The sequence below is a fragment of the Etheostoma spectabile genome, chromosome 2 (genome assembly GCF_008692095.1).
Source record: "Etheostoma spectabile isolate EspeVRDwgs_2016 chromosome 2, UIUC_Espe_1.0, whole genome shotgun sequence".
In the NCBI taxonomy this organism is placed as follows: domain Eukaryota; kingdom Metazoa; phylum Chordata; class Actinopteri; order Perciformes; family Percidae; genus Etheostoma; species Etheostoma spectabile.
Genome location: NC_045734.1, coordinates 31,817,690 through 31,845,368, shown reverse-complemented (window position 1 = coordinate 31,845,368; position 27,679 = coordinate 31,817,690). Strand labels below are relative to the sequence as shown.

At 40.3% G+C, this 27,679-nt stretch overlaps 3 protein-coding genes across 3 annotated transcripts; 2 read left to right on the top strand and 1 right to left on the bottom strand.

Moving 5' to 3' along the window:
- The first annotated feature begins 4,427 nt into the window (after positions 1-4,427).
- LOC116702516 (olfactory receptor 56A4-like) lies at positions 4,428-5,378 on the top strand. Its single transcript, XM_032536761.1, has one exon. It carries the CDS (start codon positions 4,428-4,430, stop codon positions 5,376-5,378), a length of 951 nt encoding a protein of 316 aa, XP_032392652.1.
- Positions 5,379-10,980: 5,602 nt separating this feature from the next.
- On the bottom strand, positions 10,981-12,249 carry LOC116702510 (olfactory receptor 56A4-like). Its single transcript, XM_032536749.1, is given in 2 exon segments — positions 10,981-11,156; positions 11,159-12,249. Coding segments are annotated over 2 exon segments (939 nt in total). The 5' UTR covers positions 11,922-12,249.
- An 8,132-nt stretch (positions 12,250-20,381) lies between these two features.
- LOC116703671 (interferon-induced protein 44) lies at positions 20,382-27,349 on the top strand. The gene is made up of 5 exons (XM_032538573.1): positions 20,382-20,612; positions 21,616-21,768; positions 23,568-23,736; positions 24,506-24,606; positions 27,187-27,349. The coding sequence occupies exons 1-5, from the start codon at positions 20,544-20,546 to the stop codon at positions 27,343-27,345; spliced, it is 651 nt and encodes a 216-aa protein (XP_032394464.1). The 5' UTR covers positions 20,382-20,543; the 3' UTR covers positions 27,346-27,349.
- The last annotated feature ends 330 nt before the right edge of the window (positions 27,350-27,679 follow it).

The window sequence follows — 27,679 nt, the reverse complement described above, 5'->3', positions numbered from 1 at the left end:
CATAGTTTAGCAGTGTGTGACACACTTTACCTCCCTTTAGACCCCGTGTGTACAGGTTGCAGCTCTCAATGTGACAGCAAAACAGGATTAAAGTTCAGCTGCTGCCTCAGTCTGCTGTAGTCAGGGGAGGGTGCTGGGTATTATCCTAAAAGCTAAGTTCACACACACTCAGGTGTGTTTGGTGGGAATGTGGTGTCAGTGTTTTAGCTCTGTCTGTTCCACTGTGTTTATTCTGTTTTAATATGATTTTGAGGTAAAACTGTTGCCCTTTGTAAATATATTTACACAATATTATAATGATGTAGGATTTGGAATCAACAAGACAGTCTACAGCCAGTTGGTCACATGGCCTATTTCCCCCTTTGAAATGGGGCTGAAAAGGACGGTCAGGGTGCGATTGTCCGTCTGCATGCAGACTCATGAACTCTGTATTAAAGTGTCCAAAATTAAAGGATAACGGGCATAAGACCCTGTGTATGCTTCATTATCTACAAATGCTAAAACAACAAATTTAGGTATCTGCCCCATGAATACATTTTCCTGATTGCAGACTTGGGTAATTTCAATATGACATATCATTTATTGATTTTGTTATACATCACGTGTAAATAATTCCCCATCTTTCACACTATTCATTTTTTCTTAAGAAATGCAGCTTAACTCCTGCCATACCTCCCTTTGGACCCTGTGTGTACAGGTTGCTGCTCTCAGTGTGACAGCAAACCCCCCCCCAATAAAACCACATTGACCTCTGCTGGTACTATTAACATAACACTAACACATAACACTATCACATTGCTTAACTGATTAACTCTTAATAACAGGGACACCATAACTTAGTTCACTACACAGCTCCCCCTCAACAAAGTCTCTTGTCGCGAGGGACTACACAAAGTCTCTGATATGGCCCGGCAAACGCCTCTGTCTCTGCAGCCGCGTAGGGGACGCGGGCGCCACTGCCTTGTGGGGGGTGCTGCGCTCCTATGCAGTGAAAGGTGCATGGGGTGGGAAGGTGGAAGGAGGGTTGTGAACAGGGGGGTCAGTCACTGTCTCCACAACCTGACATGGCCCCACCCAATGACAGTCCAACTTGGGGCACCGGCCCTTCTTCCTACGTGGGCTATACACCAAAACCAGCTCCCCGGCTTGGAAGTGTCTCCCCTTTGACCTTATTTTGTAGTTCCTTTGTTGTCTCATGCCCGCTTTCTCCAGCTGATCTCGGGCAAAGATGTGGGCAGACTCCATCCAATCCCGGATCCTTCTGGCATGCTCTCTCCCCGGAGGAACAGCAGAGGTTCCAGGGGGTTTGCCAAAGGCCACCTCCACTGGTGTCCTTAATTCCCTCCCCAGCATGAGGAGGGTAGGCGTGCATGAGGTGGACTCCTGAACAGCAGACCCGTAGGCAATGAGGACGAGGGGAAGGTGCGTGTCCCAGTCACGTTGATGCTCTGCGGTGAGGAGCTGCTTTGCCAGGGTCTTGTTGAACTTCTCGATGAGGCCGTCGCTCTGGGGGTGCAGCGCTGTGGTCTGGGTCTTATGCACGCCCATACGCTCACACAGGGGGGCAAAGACCTGTGATTCAAAATTCCTCCCTTGGTCACTGTGGATGATTTCAGCCACCTCGAACCTGCTAAACATTTGTTGTTGTTGTTGTTCTCTTCTGGGGCTTTTGTGTCATGGCAGTGTGTCTCCATGGCTGTCCTGACCAGGGGTTGCAGCTTTGAGGAGTGTGTGGGTGGCATCATTCTGACAGTGGGGCCCCAGGGGAAGGTCAATGTGTTCTCCCGTAGGTTCAGCAGGCAGCGCGCTGACCTCAAAAAGTCAGCCAGGCACAGAATACAGGGGTCTTGCACCTGGGCCACCCTGTAAAATCCCCTAGCTGACCTCCCACATTCAACGTCAACCTCACCCTACCAAGCTTAGGGGCCAGCTCACCCGTCACAGTCCTCGTCTGCACTGTAGTCTGCTCCAAGTAGTCTGCGTCCCATCTGGAACCACATCTGGCCACATCAGTGTCGCTGTGGAGCCTGTGTCCACAATGGCGGTACATGAGATCCCACATATGGTGACAATGGTGGCAGAAATAACCAGCATGAGTCCAACTCACCATCATCGTGGATTCTGTGTTCTCGTCTGTTTCAGGGGGAAGTGCAGCCCCTCTCCCTTGCCTGTGCTGGTTGGCCTCCCCTTCTCCAGATGATGCAGCATGGGACATATTGTCAGGAGCTCGTACCGTCCCATCTATCTGTGCCCTGGTCCATTTCCCTGATCATTGGAATGCTTGGGGCACTGTGTGAGGAGATGGCAATGCTGTCCGCATCCCCAGCCCCCAGGGGTGATGGCGAGAGAATGCGGCACTTTGTGGCAAATGCATAGACACAGCCCGGATCAGTTCAGTCAGTTCAGCCGCCCATGCAGGCTTTTCTTGGGCTGTGTCAGTACATGCAGCGGCTCTCACTGTAGGACCACTTTGTGCAGGGCTGCTTTCCATGGCGTCGCCCTCCACAACCTCCCTTTCTAGAGCCAGCTCCAAAGCCTCTTGTATGGAACGGGGATGGACGAGCTGGGTCTGAATACGCAGCCCCCTGGGGGTTAAGGCTTGAATTAACTGGTTCTTGGCAAGCTCCATTTGTACTGCAGGGGGCATGTGGGCATGAGCCCTCCAGGCTAGAGTTTCAATGTCGTTAGCTGAGACGCAGAAGGGCTCCCCAAGTCGCCTGTGTCTGTTGGACAGTTCAGAGCGCAGAAGACCGGGATCACAGTGTCCAAAACGCCTCTGTAGGGCTCCAACCAGATAAAATCCTTTTTTTTCCCCCGGGCTGAGCAGTAACAGGCACGCTAGTGCATCATCCTCTAAGGCATGAGGCTAACTGTAGTGCTTTATCATTATCTGACCAGCCCACAGCTTGTGATAGCAGTTCCAATTGGGCATGAAATGCCTGCCAGTCCGCCTTACTTTGGTGTTTTACATGGGGCCCAGCAAGCATGGGCACCACCATTTAGCCATGTTGGGGGGCGCCGCCGCCAGTTTCAAGCAGTCTTTGGTCTCCGCAGCACATTTAAACTCCGCCGCCAGACCCTCCGCTCGGGCATAACCATAGCTAACCCCTTCCTCCTTAATTTTCATCCGAGCTCCTCCCTCGTGCACCATGTCCATCGACGGCAGGCTCCAACAGCCGCTCCGCTCGGTAGGTCCGCTAGCCGGCTAGGCCAACACTGGAGAAGTTACTAGTCCGTCACTTTGAACTTCTGACACCAATGTAATGCTCCTCCCTGGGCTGCAGCGCTGAAATAGGAGGAGATGACTGGCTTGCAACTTCTGTGCATTTTATTTAAGAAACACAGCTTAACTCCGGTCACTGTTGGCCGTGACCACGCCACACATTCAGACCACAACAACAACGGCAGGAAGCCCCCATCCCCCCCTCAATAGAACCACGTTGACCTCTGCTGGTAAGATTAGTGCATAACACTAACACATTGCTTAACGGATTAACTCTTAATAACAGGGACACCTTAACTCAGCTCATTCCAGTATATTGTATCCTAGTATTTCATTTATATTTATGTTCTGGGATGTGTGACTGATTTTGCTGCTGCAACACTGTAGTTTCCCATTTAATTGGGATAAATAAATAGCTATCTTTTGATCTATCTATCTATCTATCTATCTATCTATCTATCTATCTATCTATCTATCTATCTATCTATCTATCTGCTAGATCTGTCTCATGGTCTGTCCCTCCTGATTTGGGGTTGTTTGCGTCCCTCCCTTTGGACCCTGTGTGGACAGGTTGCTGGTCTCAGTGTGACAGCAAAACAGGATAAAGGTTCAGCTGCTGCCTCAGTCTGCTGTAGTCAGGGGAGGGTGCTGTGTATTATTCTAAATGTTCACATACACTGATGCAAAGACTTTTTCTGAATGTCTTTTACCTGCTGGACAGACCACAGGACACATGTGAACACTGTATACAGTATATTGTTTCAGCTGATCATATCAGCTGTTATAAGACACAAAAGTGGAGGACTTCACTACGCTAAAAGCTTTTACCAAAGTTTGAATTTAATTGCAAATATATCACTTGTGGAAAAGAACCTTATGAATGTCTGTCATGTATGAGCCTTGTTAACCTGGAGACATCTCTTTTTCAGTCATTCAACTCTAATATTGTTCAATGAAAAATGTGAGGTTGCTTATGCATTTAGTTCATGTGACACTGACCTTTTTCTTCCATGTCCATGTTTTGTCTTTCTGAACTATCACAATTGTTAGAAATGTGCACTTTATGCAACTTACATGAATGCAGATATTCTAAGTGTTGAGTCCACTGTTAAAATAGGACATTTTTCTGTGAGAACTTTAATCTCAATCACTGTATCTCCATCTGTTCTCACTTCTCTTCTTCCAGCTCTGCTGTTGTTCAGACATGATGAGCAACAACAGCCTGAATCCTCTGTATTTTCGGTTCACTCTGTTTGCAGACTTTGGGCCCCTCAGATATCTGTTCTTCAGTCTGTGTCTGTTGCTCTACATGACTATTGTCTCTGCTAACGTTGTCATTATTCTGACGGTCTGTCTGGAGAAGTCTCTGCATCAGCCCATGTATATTTTTATCAGCTGTCTGTCTTTTAACTCTCTGTACGGCTCAGCCGGCTTCTTCCCCAGGTTTCTGATGGACATTGTGTCTGACACTCATTTAATCTCACGTCCATTATGTTTCATTCAGATATATGTTATTTACACCTATTTATCATGTGAGATGACTTTCTTCAGCATCATGGCCTATGATAGATTTGTTGCTATTTGCCAGCCTTTACACTATCACAGTAAAATGACATTTAAGATGGTAACACATCTTGTGATTTTTGCCGTGCTCTACCCTGTATTTGCTATGGGCTTCCTGATCTATCTTAGTATCCGATTACCACTTTGTGGCAATAACCTGAATAGGCTGTTCTGTTCCAACTGGCCTGTGGTTCAGCTCTCCTGTGTGGACACAACTCTGAACAACATAGTAGGTCAGTCCCTCTTGGTAACAACCACCTTCATCCCCCTGTTCTTTGTCCTGTACACCTATCTCCGTATTCTGCTTGTCTGCAGGAGAAGCTCGTCTGAATTCAGAGGAAAGGCGTTCCAGACCTGCCTGCCTCACATCATCACATTCATCACCTATTCTCTCTCTGTCTTCTGTGAGATGTCATTAAGTCGATTTGAGGCTGATAAAATGAATCCTATCATCACAGTTGTTTTATCTTTACAGTATTTGATGATCCCCCCCATTAATAATCCTCTAGTTTACGGCCTGAGTCTGCCTCAAATCAAAGGAGTGATTGTTAGATTTTTGAAGGAGATTCCTGCTGCAAAAATTAAAACTTAAAATTTACATATAGCAAACCATGTATTGCAAAGCTACAAAATATGCTTCTAGAATATGTGAAATGTATTCATCCATTTAATTTAATCCATTAAATCAACAGTGTTGCACAACAACAGTGAAAACAAAAAATTAAAACAATACAAAATTAACAAATACAACAAAATCATTTATATATACATGTATATAAAGATTAGTTTAAGAAGTAGCAGGGGGAAGCAATTTGAAATGACCCCTATTTCACAAAATCATCTTATGCCAAAGTAAAAAGATATGCAAATATAGAGTATCAGATCTCCCAATAACTTACAACTCCATACAACAATACCTTTGCATTACATTTCCTATGTTTTGTTTTTTTCTGTATTGGTCCAGTAACGAATTTTATAACCACTTTTTGATCTAAATGATATTGTGGCTCTTTTTGATGTCATTGTTCAGTCTTGTTCACATGCTTTTAACATAATCTTGCCCCACAAACACATGCTTTAACAGTAGTTCATAACGTCCTCTAAGATGATATCCCCCGGCTCTTTCCTTCAACATTGCTCGTATGTTACATGATAATTGTTTTCTTTAACTTTAAACATAAATTGTGCACTTTTGAATGAAACAATGTCCATAAATTTCAACAAATGTAAATTAAAAAACAGATGATTAGTGTGCTCATGCGTGTGATTTATTTTCCTGATTGCTCTTTTTTGCAATGTACAAATATTTAGTAAGTTACTTTTCTAGATATTTCCCCAAACTCCTACACAATATCTCACATATGGTAAAAAGTGTGCAGTACAGAGTGTGTAATGTATTTTGGGTTGATATGTATTAGTTGTATTCAGTATACTATTACTCCTGGCCATCTTCATGCACGCATATTTAATAAGGGGCTTCCAGCACAGTTTGTATTCAAGTAGAACCCCAGAAATGTAATTTATAGACTCTTTGATTGTTTATCAATTACAAATTTAACATCTGTATTTGTAGTATGAGTTCCAATATCATGCATTTAGTTTTAATCATTTTGTAAGTTATCCTCACAAAAAAAATACTATTACATACATGTTAAGGGGGGTGGGGGCTGTGAAGCTCACATTGTGGGTGTGTGTTAGTCTCAACTAGTCATAAAAGAAAATGTATTTCTCACACAGTAAATGTTAAAGCACATGTTAGAATATTGAATATTGATTGTTTAGGTCGATTGGACGCCACTAAAACTTGGGCCAGTGATATCATAACCTAGAACTGTGGTTTCCAAACTTTTTCCTGTCCAGTAAAGGACACCTAAACGGACTCTAATCTAATAGATCTAATAAATTAGGCCCAGGGGACCCCCTCTGACAGAATAGGTGTATGAAATCCATGATTAAAATAGTCATACATTCTGATTATGATTTAACTAATGGATTGAATTATAGGGAAAATAGTCATTCTCCCTTTTGCTGGGGACCCCATGGACCCCCTCAGGGACCCCTTTGGATCCCCAGACCCCACTTTGGGAACCACTGAACTAGAGTTTATAGGATTTCAGGTGCGTTTAATAGGAATTTGGTCTCACAACATTTGAGCTTGTATGTTACACTGTTCATTCTTTTTTAATATTATTTTGTATTTGTTGCCCTTTTTTTAAATAATAAGATTATAATGATGTAGGATATCAAATAAACAAGACAGCCCATGAGTATGGAATCAGATTTGAGTCAATAAAATCAAAAAAAGTTAGTAAATATCAAACAAAAATGAGAATTTAAGAGTCAAAAAAACTCAAGCATGAAATGTCGTCTGAAAAATAAAACTTGAAAATAAAGTTCTGGGGTCAGGCTGCAAATACGAGCCACCACGGTAGCCGCTGGTCATTCTCTCTCTCTCCCATTTCATGTCCTCAGCTGTGCTGTCAAATATAAAGCCCGAACCCCCCCCAAAAAAAAACTCAGAACCAAACCAAACCAAATCCTACTCCTACCCTCAGTCCATTAATGAAGTAAACAATGTTCACAGCAGTGCATTTTTCGTTTTATTTTAACTGTATCAAAAAGAATAGGCAACATTATGCCTGGCACACAAATGAGATAAACTATTGACAAGACACATGTTTATCTCAAGATAAAATCAAGATTATATCAGTATAAAACTGCCTGGAGGGGGGTTCGTAACGTGGCTCAAGCAGATGGAGTAGCTCGTTGAATCCGGTGTCTTCCACTATTGTATCCTTCTAACTTCTGCATACTTTCAGCTATTTAAACCATTCAACTTTTCAAGTCTTCAGCTCTTTCAACAGATGAAGGGACTTCTTCAACTATTTTTCTACTATTTATACTTTTTCAAATGTTAAGCTTTTAAACATTTTATTTTAACAGTAAAGTCAATGAGAGCAAGATTCAAATCCTTCAAATCTTCTTCTGCTCCCAAAAGTTTCAGCTCCTTCATACTTTTACCTACAGACGTGGTTCAAACTCTAAAACGTTCAAATCATATTCAGCTATCAGGCTATAACTTTCCAGATTGACATGTTTTACAGTTTTTGTGAAAAAGCTTTTTAACTATAGTGTACATTTTAGGATTTTTCTGCATTTATAATGAGTGTGTATTGCGTGAAGTAGAGTGAGGAGTGGTGTCACTAGAGTGGAGAGAGTCAAAAAAATCCTCTTGGTTCTCTCTCTATAACTTGCTCCCAACCCAACAATTCTAACTTGTCATGGCCAATTTATACATCAAAACGTAGGTATTCGTGTCTAGACTTAGACTTCTCTTTATTGATCCTTTTGGGATGACTCCCGCAAGGAAATTGAAAGTTCCAGCAGCAGTTTTAGCAAGAACAAAGAAATAAACAAAATAGATAAAAAAAGACAGTATAAAGACAAGACAACAAAATAACAATGATAGTAATAATAACAACAATAAGAACATTCGTCAGATAAACAAAGAAAAGACCATTTTCAGTAATGTCCAGCAGTTTGTCCAATGTCCTCCTCTCTGCCACCATCACCAGTGAGTCCAGCTTCATGCCGACAACAGAGCCAGCCCGCCGGATCAGTTTAATAAGTTTCATATGATATGAATTATACTTTTTGCTCAACAAGCTTTAAAATGACAAGAGTTCCAAATCTTTTTCCATTCACTGCCTTGTTAAACATCGTCCACATTTCTGAGCAAAACGCAGCCCAAAGCGCTTTTTAAATCGCTGATCCACCCACATTTTCAAGTTCAGCCACATGAATTTTATATCAATACGTTCACAAAGGCCTTCTGGTGCTTATTTTATTGATATCTCGTATCCTTTTGGTGATATGATCATTTGTTTGAGAGCTTGTTCAGCGTCTGAATAGCTGGTGACACAGCTGACAAGTACAGTCGTTAACTGATTACAGATCAAAGAGATGACATCACAGAGATGAAAGACTTCCTTGCTGTGTTTAAAAACATGGTCACTAATTCATACCCATTAGCAACCATTTCAGTCTCTGTCTCTGTCTCACTCTGTCTCTGTCAATTGCTTTGCTGTTCTCTCCATGACTCATTTTAACACAGATATTGGCAAAATAATTGTCTTCCTATTACTTGATCTCAGTGCTGCATTTGACACGGTCGACCACGACATATTACTAGACCGATTGGATAACTGGGTTGGCCTTTCTGGCTCAGTACTAAACTGGTTTGAATCCTACTTACAGAATAGGGATTACTTTGTGTCAATAGGTAATTTTACATCTGAGCGTACAAATATGACGTGCGGAGTTCCCCAAGGCTCTATTCTGGGGCCTCTTCTGTTTAACATCTACATGCTTCCACTGGCTCAGATTATGGAAAACAACAAAATAAGTTACCATAGTTATGAGGACGACACACAAATTTACATAACCTTATCGCCAGGGAACTATAGTCCAATACAAAAACTGACTAAGTGCATCGAACAAATTAACGGCTGGATGTGCCAGAACTTTCTGAATTTAAATTAAGGAAAAACTGAGGTGGTTGTTTTTGGAGCAAAAGAGGAACGATTAAAAGTCTGCGCTCAGCTTCAAACAACAATGTTAAAAACAACAGACAAAGCCAGAAATCTTAGTCATGGACGCAGACCTGAATTTTAACAGCCACATTAAGACAATTACAAAGTCAGCCTATTATCACCTTAAGAATATATCAAGGGTTAAAGGACTTATGTGTCAACAGGACTTGGAAAAGCTTGTCCATGCTTTCATCTTCAGTAGACTGGACTACTGTAACGGGGTGTTCACAGGTCTCCCTAAAAAATCCATCAGACAGCTGCAGCTGACTCAGAATGCTGCTACTCGAGTCCTCACTAAGACCAAGAGACTGGATCACATCACTCCAGTTCTGAAGTCTTTATACTGGCTTCCTGTGTCTCAAAGAATTGATTTCAAAGTACTCTTGCTAGTTTATAAATCACTTAACGGTTTAGGTCCAAAATACATTTCTGATCTGCTACTACACTGTGACCCCCCCAGACCTCTCAGGTCATCTGGGACAGGTCTACTTTCTGTCCCCAGAGTCAGAACTAAACAGGGTGAAGCAGCTTTCAGTTTCTAAGATCCTCTTATCTGGAATAAACTCCCAGAAACCTGCAGATCCGCTGCTACTCTCAGTTCTTTAAATCAAGGCTGAAGACCTTTCTTTTTGATGCTGCATTTCTTTAAATGAATGCTCATTTCTTTAAATTTCTAATGCTGCACTTTAACTTTTATTCTTGTGTTTTATGTGTCCTAATGTTTCTATTTTATTTTTAACTGTCTAATCATGTGTTTTATCGGTTTTTAATGCTTATGATTTTAACTGTTTTTACTTGTGTTTTATCTGTTTAACTGAAGCACTTTGAATTGCATTGAATTTGTTGCTGAAATGTGTTATACAAATAAAGCTGCCTTGCCTTGCCTTGCCTTGCCTTACTGTGCAATAGAGTTATGTAATACCTTCAAGGACACTGGAATCTGTGCAATTTCATACAGAGCAATAGTTAATATTTAACCATTTCATTTCATTACAGTGCAATATTTAATTAATTGTCAATATGTATCTACTTTTCACATAATGTGTATGCAAATCTATTTTATATATGTATATAATTGCTCTCAGGACTCAGGACTGTGCACCAGGTACCCCCCCCCCCCTCTTTTAATTGTCTGCACTACCTACACTTTATATTTTTATATTTTATATTCCTATATTTCATAGTTTTATATTTCATGTTGACACTGTGACATGACTATCTACTTCATGAATTTTATAGCCTTTCTATAATAAAACATCCAAAGGAAACAACCTAATTTGTGTCAGTTTAGGGATCCTTGAAGTAAAAAAAAAAACAGAAACCACTTTTCTAGGTTATGATTTCAAAGGCACAATATTTATTGACAGTTCAATCTGCATGAAAAAGCATCACATAGTATATTTAACATATATTCAACACGTGCTTTAACATTTATTTGTGATTAATTTAATATTCTATTACCTTGTAGAAACCGACAACGTGAGTTTCAAACATATAATTTAACCTTGATGAACAAAATCGATGGACAGATACAGTAAACATTTACAGAAGCATATGTTGTGATTTAGAGCTTCATTGTTAAAAATAGTGCAACGCTGAGTCTTAAACTTTCACAGAAGGGTCCTTCTTCAAAGATCTAACAATCACTCCTTTGATTTGAGGCAGACTCAGGCCGTAAACTAGAGGGTTATTAATGGGGGGGACCATCAAATACTGTAAAGATAAAACAACTGTGATGAAAGGATTCTTTTTATCAGGATCAAATCGAGTCAAGACAGACAGAAGACAGAGAGAGAATAGGTGATGAATGTGATGATGTGAGGGAGGCAGGTCTGGAACGCCTTTCCTCTGAATTCAGACGAGCTTCTCCTGCAGACAAGCAGAATACGGAGATAGGTGTACAGGACGAAGAAGAGAGGGACAAAGGTGGTTGTCACCACAAGATACTGACCTACTATGTTGTTCAGAGTTGTGTCCACACAGGAGAGCTGAACCACAGGCCAGTTGGAACAGAACAGCCTATTCAGGTTATTGCCACACAGCGGTAATCGGACACTAAGATAAATCACAAAACCCACACCAAATGCAGGGATGAGCACGGCAAACATCACAAGATGTGTTACCATCTTAAATGTCATTTTACTGTGATAGTGTAAAGGCTGGCAAATAGCAACAAATCTATCATAGGCCATGATGCTGAGGAAAGTCATCTCACATGATAAATAGGTGTTAATAACATATATCTGAATGAAACATGACGGACGTGAGATTAAATGAGTGTCAGACAGAATGTCCATCAGAAACCTGGGGAAGAAGCCGGCTGAGCCGTACAGAGAGTTAAAAGACAGACAGCTGATAAAAATATACATGGGCTGATGCAGAGACTTCTCCAGACAGACTGTCAGAATAATGACAACGTTAGCAGAGACAATAGTCATGTAGAGCAACAGACACAGACTGAAGAACAGATATCTGAGGGGCCCAAAGTCTGCAAACAGAGTGAACCGAAAATACAAAGGATTCAGGCTGTTGTTGCTCATCATGTCTGCACAGCAGCAGAGCTGGAAGAAGACAAGTGAGAACAGATGGAGATACAGTAAATGAGATTAAAATGTTCACAGCAAAATGTCCTATTTTAACAGTAGACGCAACACTTAGAATAAACCTGCATTCATGTAATTTTCATAAAGTGCACATTTCTAACAATTGGGCGCGATAATATTCAGCATAATTAACCCATCTCAAATAGTTCAAAAATACAAATGGGTGGAAAAAGGTCAGTGTTACATAAACTAAATGCACAATCAACTTAACAAAAAACTCCTTTTCCGCAAGTGAATTGCAATCTGAAAAGCTTTCAAAGCTAATGAAAGTTTTTTGTCTTCTAAAAGCTGAGAAATCAGTGGTTATCAGCCATTAATACTGTATATAGTGTTTATGTTAATCATGTTGTCTTTTCAGTTAATACATTCATAAAGACATTCAGAAAAAGGCTTTGCATCAGTGTATGTGAACATTTAGAATAATACACAGCACCCTCCCCTGACTACAGCAGACTGAGGCAGCAGCTGAACCTTTATCCTGTTTTGCTGTCACACTGAGACCAGCAACCTGTCCACACAGGGTCCACAGGGAGGGACGGTGTGTGTGTGTGTGTGTGTGTGTGTGTGTGTGTGTGTGCTGTGTTACTATGACAGAGCCCAGACTGCCAAGACCAAGGAGATACTATTTCATTCTTTTAAGATTGTTTTTTGGGCATTTCCGCCTTTAATCACCAGGACAGCATGAAAGTGGGGAGAGGGGGAAGATGTGGGAGTGAAGAGGCCTTAATGCCCGGACCAAAAAGCGGAAGTGGGAGAATAGATCAAAACCCAAAACCTTATAAAGTGGTCATAGACAAATCGGTCCAAGTTGAATTATTTCAGATTTCTCACTGCTTACGATAGAGTGGACGGAGTCTCTTGAGATGATGGTGGTGACTGACTGGGTCCTCTCCTTTCTGAAACATCAATGAGGTAGAGGCTGGAGATGTTCTGTCCCAGGATGATCACTCACAGTTGAACTGGGCTCCAGACACAAATTACACAGGCCATCCCACTTCTGACACCAAGTTTGTGGTAGAAATTGTAAAGGATAATAGGTGATTTGTGAAATAAAGCTTCAGTCAAAAAGTATTTTAGGTGTTTATTCATTGTGCTGATTGCTGCAATAACAATGATGCGTGCACACAAAATGCATCAAAACGTGTGTAATGATCGGAAATGGTGTGCTATGACTTTTCTAAGAGATTTTCTGCACGGTTTTCACAAAATAGGCAAAACATCGCTCATCGCCTTTGGGGGCCATGCTGTGTTGCCATACTTTAAAGTAGAAACGTGATTAAAACTTTAAACCAAAGACATGACTTTGCCGTTTATTGGGCTGAATGGGCATTCAGATATCAAGCACGGTTTCAATTCACATATTTCAACCAACACTAGAGTTTTTCATGGTTGGAAAAGAGTAAAGAAGACCAAAAACAGATGTTCATAGTTTTATTTGGTTTCAGTCAACTTTGAATGAAGTTTGTTTTACGATGCTAAAATTACTGTTTGTTTACATGGAGTCTATCACGGCACTACCGTGTTACTACCACAGCACAACCACGGCACTACCGGGACATTTCCACCCCACTACTGCGGGACTATCACGGCACTACCACTGCATTACCACGGGACTACCACAGTAGTGCCATGGAAATGCCCCGGTAATGCCGTGGTATTGCCTTGGTAATGCTGTGGTAGTCCTGTGGTAGCGCCGTGGTATTGCCCTGGTAGCGCCGTGGTATTGCCTTAGTAGTGCTGTGGCATTTGCACATTAATTGATTGATTAAGAAATCACGTTAATATGACCTGTTATGAAGCTGATATTTTAAATATTTAAAGCATTTATTTATATTACTTTTCTTGTACGACAGTGACACGGACTACAGACAGATGAACATGATTCTCTGTTAATGACATGAACTGAAGGATTTTTACAACCTGCGGAACCTCCTGGAGGAAGTTTTTTACAGCAGACGATTCATGAAGAACATTTGGCATCTGGGATCATTCTCTATATTCTAACTAAAAAATAACTTCTCTGGCTTCAATAATTATTGAAAATGATTGACTGAATAATTAATAAGGGCTGTTCTGTTGCTTGATGCTACAAATTTAGCCACTATGTTTCCTTAACTCTTTTTGTATTTGATTGATGGCCTGGTCATTTCTTGGACAGTGCAGTAACCCCGGCTGAGTCTCGTGGAAGAGAACGTGAACATCCAACACGACGTTCGGAAAGGTCTCAGACCATCTCCTGACATCGGTTGAGTAGTCGGGGTCTCTGGTGTGATGCAGCAGCACTAGAATGACTGGCTTACTTCCAGAGGATACTGAAACAGGAGAAACAGGAGAGAAAGATTAGAGACTTCCTGTAAAGCCCAGGGCACAGAGCTGGGCTCAGGTCCAATGGTCTAGTTTGCTGATGGAGTGAAATGACCCGAAAATAGATATTTATAGCAGTGGCCGCCATGATAAGAGTCGTTGGAATTATCCAAGTGATAAGTGCAATGGGAAAATTACATAGACAATGATTTTCTTTAAATAATTGTTCATTTATTAAGTGATTTTTTTCTTGTGGGTAAATCCTTCAAATGTGCCTCTGAGATATGTGTCTCCTAAAGTAAGTCCTCCAAGGTTGGAGACAGCTGAAAATGTTATGACTCTATATTTCTCCACTGTAAACCAGGTTGGAGCCATGAAGCATCCGACAGACGAGATAAATCTCTTTTCTCAGACAGAATGACGGCTAAAGTCATTCTTGACGCAGATGCACGGTGATATAAGGAGGTGTATTACTGATTGTATGGACCCGAACTGTTGCCACTTTGTTACTCTGTGCATTGTGAAAGCTGTTCTCGTCATTTGATTGTTTCTGCAGAAAAGAATTAAACCCTTCCACCGAATACCTAAACCTTTAGTCCAGTATGCAGCCTGTCTTTATTTTGTTTCAACAAGGTCAATTCTTCAACACAAATTCCTCCCTCGCTGAACAGAAACTTCCACCACAAACTTGGCGTTGTCGGCAGGATTTCAAAGAGGGATCAGTCCGGGACTCTGCTGGTGACTGATGACAGATCATCCAGGGATCTGATGATCACCTGCCTCTAAACCTCGCCAAAACATCTTTGAGAGAAAGAGGGTCAGAAACCACGGAGGGCTCGCTGACTCCACTCTGAAATCCAAACGAAAAGGAAGCAATTTCAAACAGCGGGGGTAAGTTGAAGTTTCACTTACAAATAATTTGAATTGGATATTGAGACAGTTTGTGAGACAGATACTGACCGTGGTTCCACTGGGGGTATTCGGTGAAAGTCTATCTTTTGTTTTGGGAAACTTTGGGTTGTGTACAAAAAAAAAAAAAAAAAAAAAAAAAGGGTTTTCTTTGGCACCCAGGTTGTTATGTATAACAGATAAAAAGAGAATTGACATCATTTCATCTAATACTGGCGAGAACGGGGTGACGAATAGATTTTGAAATCTTTACAGATAAACCGTCTTCATAGCTGTTTATCAGGATTTTTCGCAAAAAAAAAATCTATCACAGATAAACAGTCAGGCTTCGATGTGGAAGATTGTTATTCCAGTGATTTCTGTAATGATTTTCTGTCTGATTGCTATTTGCAGCATTGTTCCATTAATTAAGAACATGATTTCATCTGTGTTTACTTTTGAAAGGGTCCAGTATCAGGCTTTGCAAGTAAATGAAGATAATTCTGATCTGTTTGATTTGCCCTCTTACAAAGAGGACGAATTCAATTTAGACTCAGCCTCTGAAATCCCGTAGGATTTAGAGTCATATAATCCATTCGAATTCTCATGTTTTCTTTGAATGTTTGTAGGGATAGCTTGAACCCAGAGGTTTAAATCCCTCACAAAAATGTTTCTTTGTGGGGACATATAAATATGCATGCCTTTTAGTAATTTTCAATTGTGTTGTGATTAAAAGTGAGGAATGTAATGGGAAAATTACATAGACAATGATTTTCTTTAAATAATTGTTGATTTATAAAGTGATTTTTTCTTGTGGGTAAATCCTTCAAATGTGCCTCTGAGATATGTGTCTCCTAAAGTAAGTCCTCCAAGGTTGGAGACAGCTGAAAATGTTATGACTCTATATTTCTCCACTGTAAACCAGGTTGGAGCCATGAAGCATCCGACAGACGAGATAAATCTCTTTTCTCAGACAGAATGACGGCTAAAGTCATTCTTGACGCAGATGCACGGTGATATAAGGAGGTGTATTACTGATTGTATGGACCAGAACTGTTGCCACTTTGTTACTCTGTGCATTGTGAAAGCTGTTCTCGTAATTTGATTGTTTCTGCAGAAAAGAATTAAACCCTTCCACCGAATACCTAAACCTTTAGTCCAGTTTGCAGCCTGTCTTTATTTAGTCTCAACAAGGTCTCTTCTTCAACACAATTCCTCCCTCGCTGAACAGAAACTTCCACCACATAAGAAAAAGATGCTTCAATACTGCCTTTGTTCCCTCCTTTAGCATAGCATACACTGGACCATCCTTTACTAAAGGAAGGAGAGGATGCCGTCCTTGTGGCAGCCAAATCTAAAGCGACGCATCATCATTTTGCCAATCATAATCATTATAAGGTGTGCAGTAAAAATAGAGATTTTGATCAACCTACTTTATCTGTTGTTTTTTTTCCAGTCGTCGTCCATCTCGCCAGTCATAACGAGTCCATCTCTGATTGCAGATGATTGGACTTCACAGGAGGAAATATGATTCTTATATGATGCTCCTTTTTCAACTACAAGGTCAATATGGTGTCTCACTAACAACAAAACAACACATTATCCGTGCATTTATATGGAACTGAGCTTTTGGAACTCTTTTTACTCTCCTCTTTGTTAGTTGCATTTGGAGATCAACTATTTTTGACAGGGGAGATGGTAACGCCCGGAAACAACAACAAACAACAAAACCTTCTTTTAGGCTTTAAGCCTGCGTGAAACATCACATTTGGAACGCACGGGGTGAAGTATCCAGATGCGCCTGCAGACCTACGTTACTAACATCCACCGTCCCGTGGTTATGTCACCACGCTTGTCTTTTCCTGGTTGATTTTGAATTCTCCTTCACACGTTCCTTTGATCTCATGACCATTACCATCAGGGTTAAGGAAACGTGGTTTGGTAAGGCACTTGAAGGACTTTTGGACTGCAGCCCTGCTGTAATATCCTTTACTGCTGGAACGTCCTGCATGTCAAACAAGCTTATTCTCCTCCTGTCAGGAAGGGTTTGTTCATATGTACAGTATGTAATGTAAAGGAAAAACTGGTCCTGTTCACGTTCAGATGAAGAAACAGAACGTGAGCTACAGAATCATCTGACCGTTAATCTGTTACCTGAATCCTCTCTCATGGCTGCCTCCACATCTGATCCAACACGAGACATTATTGGACAGAAGAGGATGATGACATCACATTCCTGCAGGTTTCTTGTGGTGTTCACCGTCCATGTGAACCATCCCAAGTTCTTCACCTGTTTGAGTATGTCCTGATCAGCACCAAAGGTCTGACCAGTGACGACCTGGAACACCTTCACTGTGCTTTTATGCCATAAAGATGATGAACTTTCTGAAAGATGAACAAACTTGTTAACATTATTCATTTTAAAAGGAAAAAAAAACCTGGTAGTAAAATTACACTCACCTTTGTAACCACTCAAAACCAAATTATAATTGTCAGGAGTGGCCCTAGGTCATACTCTCCACGTTGAACCCTAACTAAGTATAGCCCTCTTTTGTTTACCTTTGATAAACCGATCTGAGTCGGGGTAAGGACACCGTGGTTATTAGACTATGAGTGGGTGACTGCTCCAGTGTAAGCACAGAGGAGTTATTCCTACTGATTACTAGATCAGACTCGGGTTGTCATGGTTTATGGCCGATAAGAGACTCAGTCATATTTTTTGATGTGAGAGCGGCTCCGTCCAAAGTGGGATGAATGCTGCTAACAGAAGCTGCAGTATGTTGGCTTTGGGATGCTGGCACTGGAAGCATATGATCCTGATTCCATGGTGCGGAGCCGTGCCTCAGACTAACTAAGCCCCGCCTCCAGGGAAGCAAATATAGTCCATTTAACAATTTATTACATGTATCGTCATCACTAAAGGAGGCAGAGGAATAGCTAAACATCTGACACACAGAGCAAGAGAGAGCAGGAGAGGGACAAGAGTTAGCCAATGCTAATGGCTAAGCTAAAGTAGCTAATAACGTTCTAAGAATTGGGATCAGCAACACATAGCTCTAGACCTAACTACTCTCAACATATGCTAGTTACAATAGAACAAATCAAAAAGTCTAACTAAAGTTGCAGACATTACATTGTAAACTCACCACTTCAAAAAATGAAAGCACTTACATCCAATTACAAAGAAAATAAGCAAACAGGTAAAAATGACATCCGAAAATGTAGGAAAGGTAATAAAAACAAGGTATGATTGAACAACTCAGTTTTAGCATCTCATTAATTTTAGGATAGTGGGCTGTTAGCAGCTAGCAGGTCAACAGTTACTCCTTTCTAAAATCCAACTAGGATTTAGATTCTGATGTTGAGACTGATTGGAGGAACGACGACATGAGGATATGTGTTTCGTCTGACAGAGAAACTAGAAGCGGTGTTTTATTTATTTAGTCTGAATCCAGATACTCGGTGTATTGATAGTTTTACAGAAACCACATTTACACATTCAGTTAATCAGCACACCATTTACTGAGAGAGGAGTAATATGCTTACCTTGACTGTCCTGCTGCTCACCCATCCTGTAGCTGATGTTGCTCTGCAGCAAAAAGAAGACAGAGTCTCTTCATAAGACGCCCTGCCCCCCCCCCCCCCCTCCTTGTTTCATCGACCACGTGATTTAAATGAAATACACTTGCTTCTTAGAAACCATTAATCCCCCCCTTCCCTGTCTCCTGGATCACATGATTTAAAAGAAATACACCAGCTTTTTAGAAACATTGCATATTGAGGATAACTAAAACCTGACTGGGATCTTTGAGCCAAGAACAGCTCCAGTGCTGATGTATTAGAAGCTGGTGGATTTCTTTCTCGGGGTATATGAAACAAGAAGGGGGGATATAAAGACACTCTTCCTTCTCTTTGCTGCAGATCTACAACAGCTACAGGATGGGTAATGGAAACAGTCAACCTGGTAAGGATATTTCTCCTTTTTCAGTAAATTATGTTTTGATGATTTATAGAAAGACATTTCATGTTGTTGAGCTTAAAATTTCTCTATTTATATTTTTGAAGTTGTACATTGGAATATTTATTTATTTTATGCACCTCTAGTACTAACGTATGTTTCCTAAATCATTTTTCTTTTCAGAAGTGCCTTCTCTCAGTAAGATATTAAGTTTCTTTCTGAAATTACACTTTTATTATAATAATATATTATTGATTTGTGCATTCAAATATTTGCTTATTTCTTAAAGAATTATACTTCCTCTTCAGCTTTTAATGAACCATGGAGACATATTGCCTGGGGGTAAGTTTATCCTTCACTATATTAAACTTGAATTTCATGAACTGAATATTACATTAACCTGATTAATTATAAATTAAAACTTTTGAGTAAGCCTTCCACCTAGATGTGAACTACCTTCACCTCATCCAGCATACACACTTTAGCTTTCATACAAACCTATATTTAGATGTATGTACCACTTTCTCCTTGAAATACGCAAATAATAAAAAATTATAAATATCTTCAATTATTTAAAAAAAAATTTAAAAACTATAATGACTTACAGTGGGGTTTGAAAGTTTGGGCACCCCAGGTAAAAATGTGTATTAATGTGCATAAAGAAGCCAAGAAAATATAAAAAAATCTCCAAAAGTCATCAGATGACAGATTAGACATTCGTATAATATGTCACATAAAGTTAGATTTTATTTCATCATTTACACTTTCAAAATAACAGAAAACAAAAAAATGGCATCTGCAACGTTCAGGCCCCCCTGCAGAGTTAATACCTTGAACCCCCCCCCTTGTTTGAGGTATCTTCACCCATTCTTCCTTCCAGAAGTCTTCCAGTTCTTTGAGGTTTCTGCTCCTTTAAGGTCTATCCATTGATTTACATTATGTTGAGGTCAGGAGATCGTGAAGGCCATGGCAGAACCTGCAGTTCACGCCTCTTGATGTACGAGGGCAGTACAAGGTTTTAACTCTGCAGGATGCCCAAACTTTTGCAGACACCTTTTTTTGTTTTCTGTTATTTTTAAACTGTAAATGATGGAAATAAAATCTAACTTTTAGTGACATATTTAGTGAGATATTATACGAATGTCTAATCTGTCATTTGATGCCTTTGGGAGATTTTTCCATCTTTTCGTGGCTTCTTTATGCACATACAAATTTTTACTTGGGGGGCCCGAACTTTCAAACCCAACTGTATATATAAATTTTAATCTTGTTTTAACAGAGACAATGCGAGGGATCTCCAGTATTTGAAGGACTATAAGCCTGAACGCGATGACATCAAATATGTACGAATTCTTCTGTACGGACCCGTCGGAGCTGGGAAGTCCAGCTTCATCAACTCTGTCAGCAGCGTCATGCGAGGCAGAATGGCTATTCCTGCTTTGGCCAGTTCAACTACCTCTGAACAAAGTTGTTCCAAAAAAGTAGGAACACTTTAGATTTGTGTTGAGTCACACAGCAGGCTGTCATAATGAAGCATTCAGACTAGGGGTGTAAATACTGACAGATATGAATCTGTATCCAGTTGTATTACATCAGACATCGCTACATGGACCCCTGCATTGGTCTAAATGGACCCAGATTTGGCAGATGGCCTGATTCTAACATTTGCTGTCAATGCAATAAAGATTCTGCAGTGTTTGCACTGCTGTTAAAAGAGACTATTTATTTGTGAGGGAGACAAAGAGCCTTACCATTAGTGAGATTAAAGGGCTGATAGAATGATTAGTATTTCTGTTCCTTAAGGTCTGCTACTAATGTAACATTGGTTGGGCTAAAAATGACCTGGCTGCTATTCTAATTGGGTGCTTTTCTTCCAAATATGGTATTCTTATGAATAAATAGATGAACTGCGTGCTGATTGGTTGAGCAAAGCACATACACACACAGTGGAGACTAGACAGCAGGTCTCATATTTCAGACACTGTGAGTCCAGAAATTCAGTTTGTCTTCAGTATTAGCATTTTTTTTTAAACTTTATTATTCCACCTATTTTATACATTAGTGGTTATTTTCAACTTCAATGAAATTCATACTAATTAAAACCATTCCCAGTTTTCTAACCATTCTCACTACTTCTTTCACATTTAAGCAATTAACGGTAATCCAGTTTAGTTTTAGCAATTTCTCTATTCAGCATTCACATGCATTTTCTGCAGGAAATACATTTTTTAATGTTGAAGTTTACTGATTAATTGTATCGGTTCTTTCTTCCAGGGATGTTTAACAAAATAAACACTGCAGAATCAAAAGTCTGTAGCATTGTGAAAAAAATGCAACATTTGCCTTTTGTATTAAATCTTTGGAGCATAAAGCAATGTATTATTGTTATTAATTTTCCTGCACCTGCCAGAAGATGGGATGGGCACACAATCTTTGCGATAATCATTGTTATTAACACAATAATTTTATCTTTTTGTGTTACAGTATGAAACTCATAAAATCCGGAGTGGAAGAGGCCAGTCAAAGACATATTGTAATTTTGTCTTCAATGACATCATGGGTCTGGAGAAAGAGGGCGGAGTTCATGCTGAAGACATCAAACTGGCCCTGAAAGGACATGTGAAGGAAGGCTACAAGGTACAATTCTCTTATCATTGAACTTTTGACATGATGGACAACATCAAACATGTTTTAAAGGAAACATAATTCCGCCTGGATCCTTCCCTAACAACAAAAGTTTTTATATTTTTCATATCTACTTGCTATTACCTTCATTCTCCTAATTTCCTGTTAGGAGAAAAATAAGAGAAGTCAACATTAAACCTTCTTAACAAAGCAGATCTGTTTTTAACCACTTCACCCAAAATATTTATTAGGATTGGTTACGCCCTGTAAACACTGTATAAGGTCCGGTGTGTGCACATGCCCAAGAAATGGATAGAAGATAGGCTGTAGAAGAACTTCAGCAGTACTAAAACCATCATACTTACTTTTTTAGTCTTAAGCCCAGTTCAGAGGCCTCAGTCCAATTCAGCTCAAACCAGCTGATGGTGTCGCTGCAACTCAGCTGGTCAAGTCTTCAGGAGATGTCTCCTGCTTCCGCCAATAGAGAAGTCAGATGGTGGCGTCTCCAGAGGCTGGTTTTAGGACATGAGAGACGTCTCCTGTTCAACAGCCAATAGAGAAGTTAGCTGGTGGCGTTAGAACGTGGTGGCGTTGGTGTGAACTGGCTTTCAGAACGCTGCAGAACGGCTGGACGGCTACACTGGTCTTGTTGTGAATCTTTGGTGTGAACTAGGGTTAAAGGTCTTCACACACTGGGGTGTTTATTTTCCTGTGATTTATTCACATATCAGTATATTTCTTTTGAATTGTTGTTTTAGTCATGACAACGTTAAACATTAACAATACGCAGCAGGGTCAGGCAGGGCTTTTCCTGCAAAGAGAAAGTTTTGGCGCGGCCAAAAGAGGTTTGTAGCCATCGACAAAGAAAAATCCCAGGCACCAAAACTTCAGATTTTCAGCAGCCAGCCTCCCTCTCATCCTCAGCTGATATTTCACGTGTGCGTCTGGCGCTGAAAAGACAGCGTAGCTGCATTGTTTTGACTGGAACTGAACGCTCCGCTGTGAAATAACGCTGAACCCTGTGATCATGCTGCTCCGGGTACTGGCTGCGCAGCGAGAAGCCGCTGCTAACGGACGCAGAGCTCTCCTTCTGAGCTCCGACTGCTGTCTGTCCGCACGGTAGACCATTTCATGACCGGTTATAGTCACATGTGATAGTAGTCCACTTTGGTGTTTTGGTACAGTTGGTGTTAACGTCTGATGCGAAGTGTAGACCTACAGGTGTACACATGAAAACCCTGAACAAGCTGCATTGTTCTGCTCTGTCTTTTTGCTGTGGCCCTTTTCACATATGGTGACACTGTTTTAAATAAGGTATGGTGACTCTTGAACCCCTTGCTGTTTAATGGCGTCTCTTTCAGCGGCGCTGAGCGTCCAATGAGATACGAGAAAAGTATGTATGTATTGGCCAATCAGAATGGCACTATGTAAAAAAGGAAATCTCGAGCGGCACCACAACACCAACCACCAGACATTCAAAGACAGCTGCCAACTGAAGACTCCGCTCCGTCCTGCTATACCCACCTATGTCCTGCTGTGCCACGTTACACCTTGTAACGCCCTGCAGCGCCCTGCTATGACATGAACTACTACGAATACCATTTGTTGTCACTGTTCCGTTACCTTTATTGTGACTGTTCATCACTAAAACCAGCCATATTGGTCAGGGATGGCCTGGTTTTAAGATAGAACACTAAGTGATTTTGGTTTCTCTTAAGCTGATGTTTTGTTGTATTGGTTCTCAAGAATTTGACACTTATTTATTTAACACTTTTTAAATGAACATGTCATAATGTAATTATGTTTTCTAGTTCAACCCTGCATCTCCTCTGACTACTAAGGATCCAGGCTACAACCCAAGTCCCTCAGCAGATGACAGAGTTCATGTTCTGGTTTGTGTGCTTTCTGCTAACTCAGCAGAAATTACAGACTCAGTTCTGAAGAAGATGTCGGCAATCAGAGAGGTAGCTAGTGACATGGGTAAGAATATAATATATTTTATTCAAAGTCATTTGAAGTGGATAAAATTACCATTTTGTGTCCATCTACCTACGCTAAATAAGACACAATGACTAAGTGAACAAATGTTTTTTAGGCTCAAACTCATAAAAGAAAACTGAAATCACTCATCCCCTTGTAGAGCAATTACAGATATGTTTAAGTTTATGAAGTTTAAGTTTATTTTATTTATTTCATGTATATACCACTTCAAAAGCAAACAAGTTTGCACAAAAGTGCTTCACATAGATCTCATGCATTAAATAGAACAAACAACAATTGGAACATGGGAAATCTTATTATATGTATATATATTATGATTATATATATTTATATATATAAATACACCCACATACATTAAAGAGAACAAACAAACACAGGTTAGTCACAGTAAAAACCAAACCAAAACCCATCGTGTCAAGTCCACTGAGTCCATAAGTCATTTCATCAACAAGTTGTCAGTTAGATACAGCCCACACAACAAAGATCAGGACTATAAAATCTAAAATGTTCCACGCCGCACAGCTGTAGTTCCAATGAGACAACCTAGGGACCAAAGAGGGAGAAGTTACATAGCGTTGCTTCAAGTTTTTTCCTGCCTTGTGTGCCTTTTTTAGGTGGGTTAGGGTTTGACAGACTTGTTTGTCAACCATCTTTCTAGTAGGACCAACAGATTGTTCAGTTTTTTATTGGATTTAATGAACAGAAACTTTCTGAAAAAGCTAAATCCTGAGTGTGTTTCTGTCTGCAGGGATTCCCCAAATGGCAATAGGCACCAACATTGATTTAGCCTGTCCTGAAACTGAAAAGGATCTGAGGAATGTGTACAAGAGCAAGTACCTGAAGAAAAAGGTGAGTTTCTGTCTTTCTGAGTCCAAACAGAAATATAACCTGACGTGTGTAATGGGAAAATTACATAGACAATGATTTTCATTCAATAATTGTTCATTTATTAAGAGATTTTTCATTATAAATATAAGAAAATCCTTCGAATATGCCTCTGAAATATGTGCCTCCTAAGATATCTCCCAAAGTAAGTCCTCCAGTGTTGGAGACAGCTAAAAATGTTATGACTCTGCATTTCTCCACTGGAAGCAAATGGTAACGATAAGCGGTCGCCGCAAGAGACATGCAGGGGTCAGCTTGCCCAAACTGTAGGGTAAAGTCTGAACCAATCTACAAACAAGATAAATCTCTGACTTCTAAGATCGATAGATAGATAGATAGATAGATAGATAGATAGATAGATAGATAGATAGATATTTATTGATCCCAAAAAATGGGAAATTACAGCAGCACACAAAATATACATACATACAATATACATGAAATAATAATAATAATAATAATAATAATAACAACAAAATATAAGACTAAAATATAAGAATATAAGAACAATATTTAAATATATACAAGGTGGGAAAAACAAAATGTGCAACTGTTTAAGTTGCTAAAATGTAAATGAACCAATCGTGCCGGTTGCCCTTATTGTAGTATTGTGGTGTCTCAGAGTCTCATCTACCCCTCAGGGATGACGTGTTGAAGAGTTTTATTGCCTGTGGTAGGAATGATTTCCTGTAGCGGTCCGTGCGGCATTTAAACTGTCGGAGCCTCTTAGAGAAGCTGCTCCTCTGTTGGACCAGTGTGGGGTGGAGAGGGTGGTCATTGAATGACCGCTACAGTCATTTTTGACGCACTAGACAGATGCACGGGGACAACTGTGGCTCCTAGAAGTCTGAGGAAGAAGATGAAGTGTGTTGTTTAAGATTAGAATATTTTCCAAACATGGTCTGGTTTCTGCTGGGGCAAACGGGATATAAGGAACTGTCATATGCTATGCGGGACACAGCACTGTGGGGTCACTTTGTATCTCTGTTTATGGTGAATGCAGTTCTTGTCATTTTGATTGTTCTCTCGAGAAAATAATTAAACCCTTCCACCGATTACCTAAACCTTTAATCCAGTTTTCAGCCTGTCTTCATTTTGTTTCAACAAGGTCTCTTCTGGCGCTCAAATTCCTCCCTCGTTGTACAGAAACTTCCACAACACGAGATATAAAGCTATAGTGCATAGTCACCCCTGGACACAGTGACACAGTGATACTGATCCGCCCCCTATACGTTAACCATGCACTCAGGCCACGCCCCCTTCCATACCATTTGAACCGTTAAAGGTAGAGTCTTGTGTGAGGTGTCATTGAACTCAGCAGAAAGTTCCTTCTTCTTACACTGAGAAACACAACAAGCTTTGCGGAAAAACTTTACGTCTAATGGTGTGGGAGTGGCGTGGCGGCCAGTTTGAGCATTTGGCGATGAACGAGAAAGCTGTTACTGTGTAGGAGCTGAGTCAAAACCATCCCCGGTGTCCCGACTTATGATCCACACGAGTCCAGGGTACAACAGGAAGCCTTATATGACAAACACCCGATTTACATGAAACTTAGAATGTGTGGGCCACATGTGATACTGAGCCGCCCCCCTATACTTTAACCACGCCCACACGCCCCCTTCAAACGATTTGAACCGTTTAAGGTGGTCTTGTGTGAGTTGTCAATGAACTCAGCTCAAAGTTCCTTTGTCATTTGCCCCGCCCCTATGCTCAGTCCAGCATTCACATGCACCATTTCCAACGCTGCACACTCCAACATGCGTGCTGTGTCCGACATCGTAAATGCATGGCCACATGGAGTCGCATTCAGCAGTAACCCCGACCCGCATGGAGGAGCGAGGGTCCGTTCAACGCTGCTTGCAGCTTTAATTAGCTTTGTATCACCTCATTTAATAATGGCTTGAACGTAAGGGATGTTCATTAATATCAAACAAATAAGCAGCTAATGCAGTTTTAACCCTTGTGTTGTCCTCAGTTCAAGTTGACCCATTTTCCTATATCATTGTTCTTTTTAAACTACCCAGTTGTAATTACCCAAGATAACATGATTGATTCCACACAAATCTCCACTTTCATTTATGTTGCGGTATCTTGTTCAATTTTATAGCTTTGAAAGAGTGGTTTAGAATAGTATTGAGTAAAAGTTGACATATTCCAGTCTGTGATTATCCATCAACATCCATTCCTTTAATTTTAGTCTAAATAATTCTTAATTTCTGCTTTTCCAACTCAAACATTTTGTATATAAAATGAGGTTTATTGACCATAAATTCCAAAAAATAACTGTAAAAGTAAAGTTAATAAGTTAGTGTTATGTAGTGTTGAAAACGTCAAGAAAAGTGACAAATATTGAAAAAAGCATCAAAAGTGTTGAAAAAGGGACAAAAAAGTGAGAAAAAGTTAAAAACATCGATACCAAGCGTCAACAAAAGTGTTGATTTTTAATATTGACGGGAAGACAACACAAGGGTTAAGTTTTAACTTCCAAATATTTTCATTATATGAGCAGAGAAACACACATATCTCCCATTGTTTACCACGCAGATGAATGACTTCAGCGCTGCAGTGGGAATCCCGATGAACTGCATCTTTCCTGTGAAGAACTACAGTGATGAAATCGCCATGAATGAAGATATCAACACTCTGATCCTGAGTGCTCTGAGAAAAATGATCGACTTTGGAGACGACTTTATTGACAAATGAATTTGGACGCACTCATTACAGCATGGTAATAAGATGTTATAGTGGGGTAACATATAAAAGGATTAATAGTATCTCATGCTTGACTTAATGCAGGACCTTGACCATTTAGAGCTTTGTAGGTCAGGAGAAAGATTTTAAATTCAACATCAGAAAATTGTATTTATCCTTGATTTTATATCATTCATGCATGCTTGAAGTTTAGCTAGCTGTCTGGTTTTGTCTGGCTTGATTGATAGATTTATTTGGGTGTCAACCGCATAACGCTCTTAAATTAAAAGAGCGTTTCCTAATAATATTGCCAAGAAGCAGGAGAATAAATAATATATAAGAAGAA

Coding starts and splice junctions, on each gene's coding strand:
- LOC116702516 (XM_032536761.1), top strand. CDS start 4,428: ATGATGAGCAACAACAGCCTGAATCCTCTGTATTTTCGGTTCACTCTG.
- LOC116703671 (XM_032538573.1), top strand. CDS start 20,544: ATGCGAGGCAGAATGGCTATTCCTGCTTTGGCCAGTTCAACTACCTCT. Junction 20,613..21,615: donor AACAAAGTTGTTCCAAAAAA/GTAGGAACACTT, acceptor TTTGTGTTACAG/TATGAAACTCATAAAATCCG. Junction 24,607..27,186: donor GCAAGTACCTGAAGAAAAAG/GTGAGTTTCTGT, acceptor TTTACCACGCAG/ATGAATGACTTCAGCGCTGC.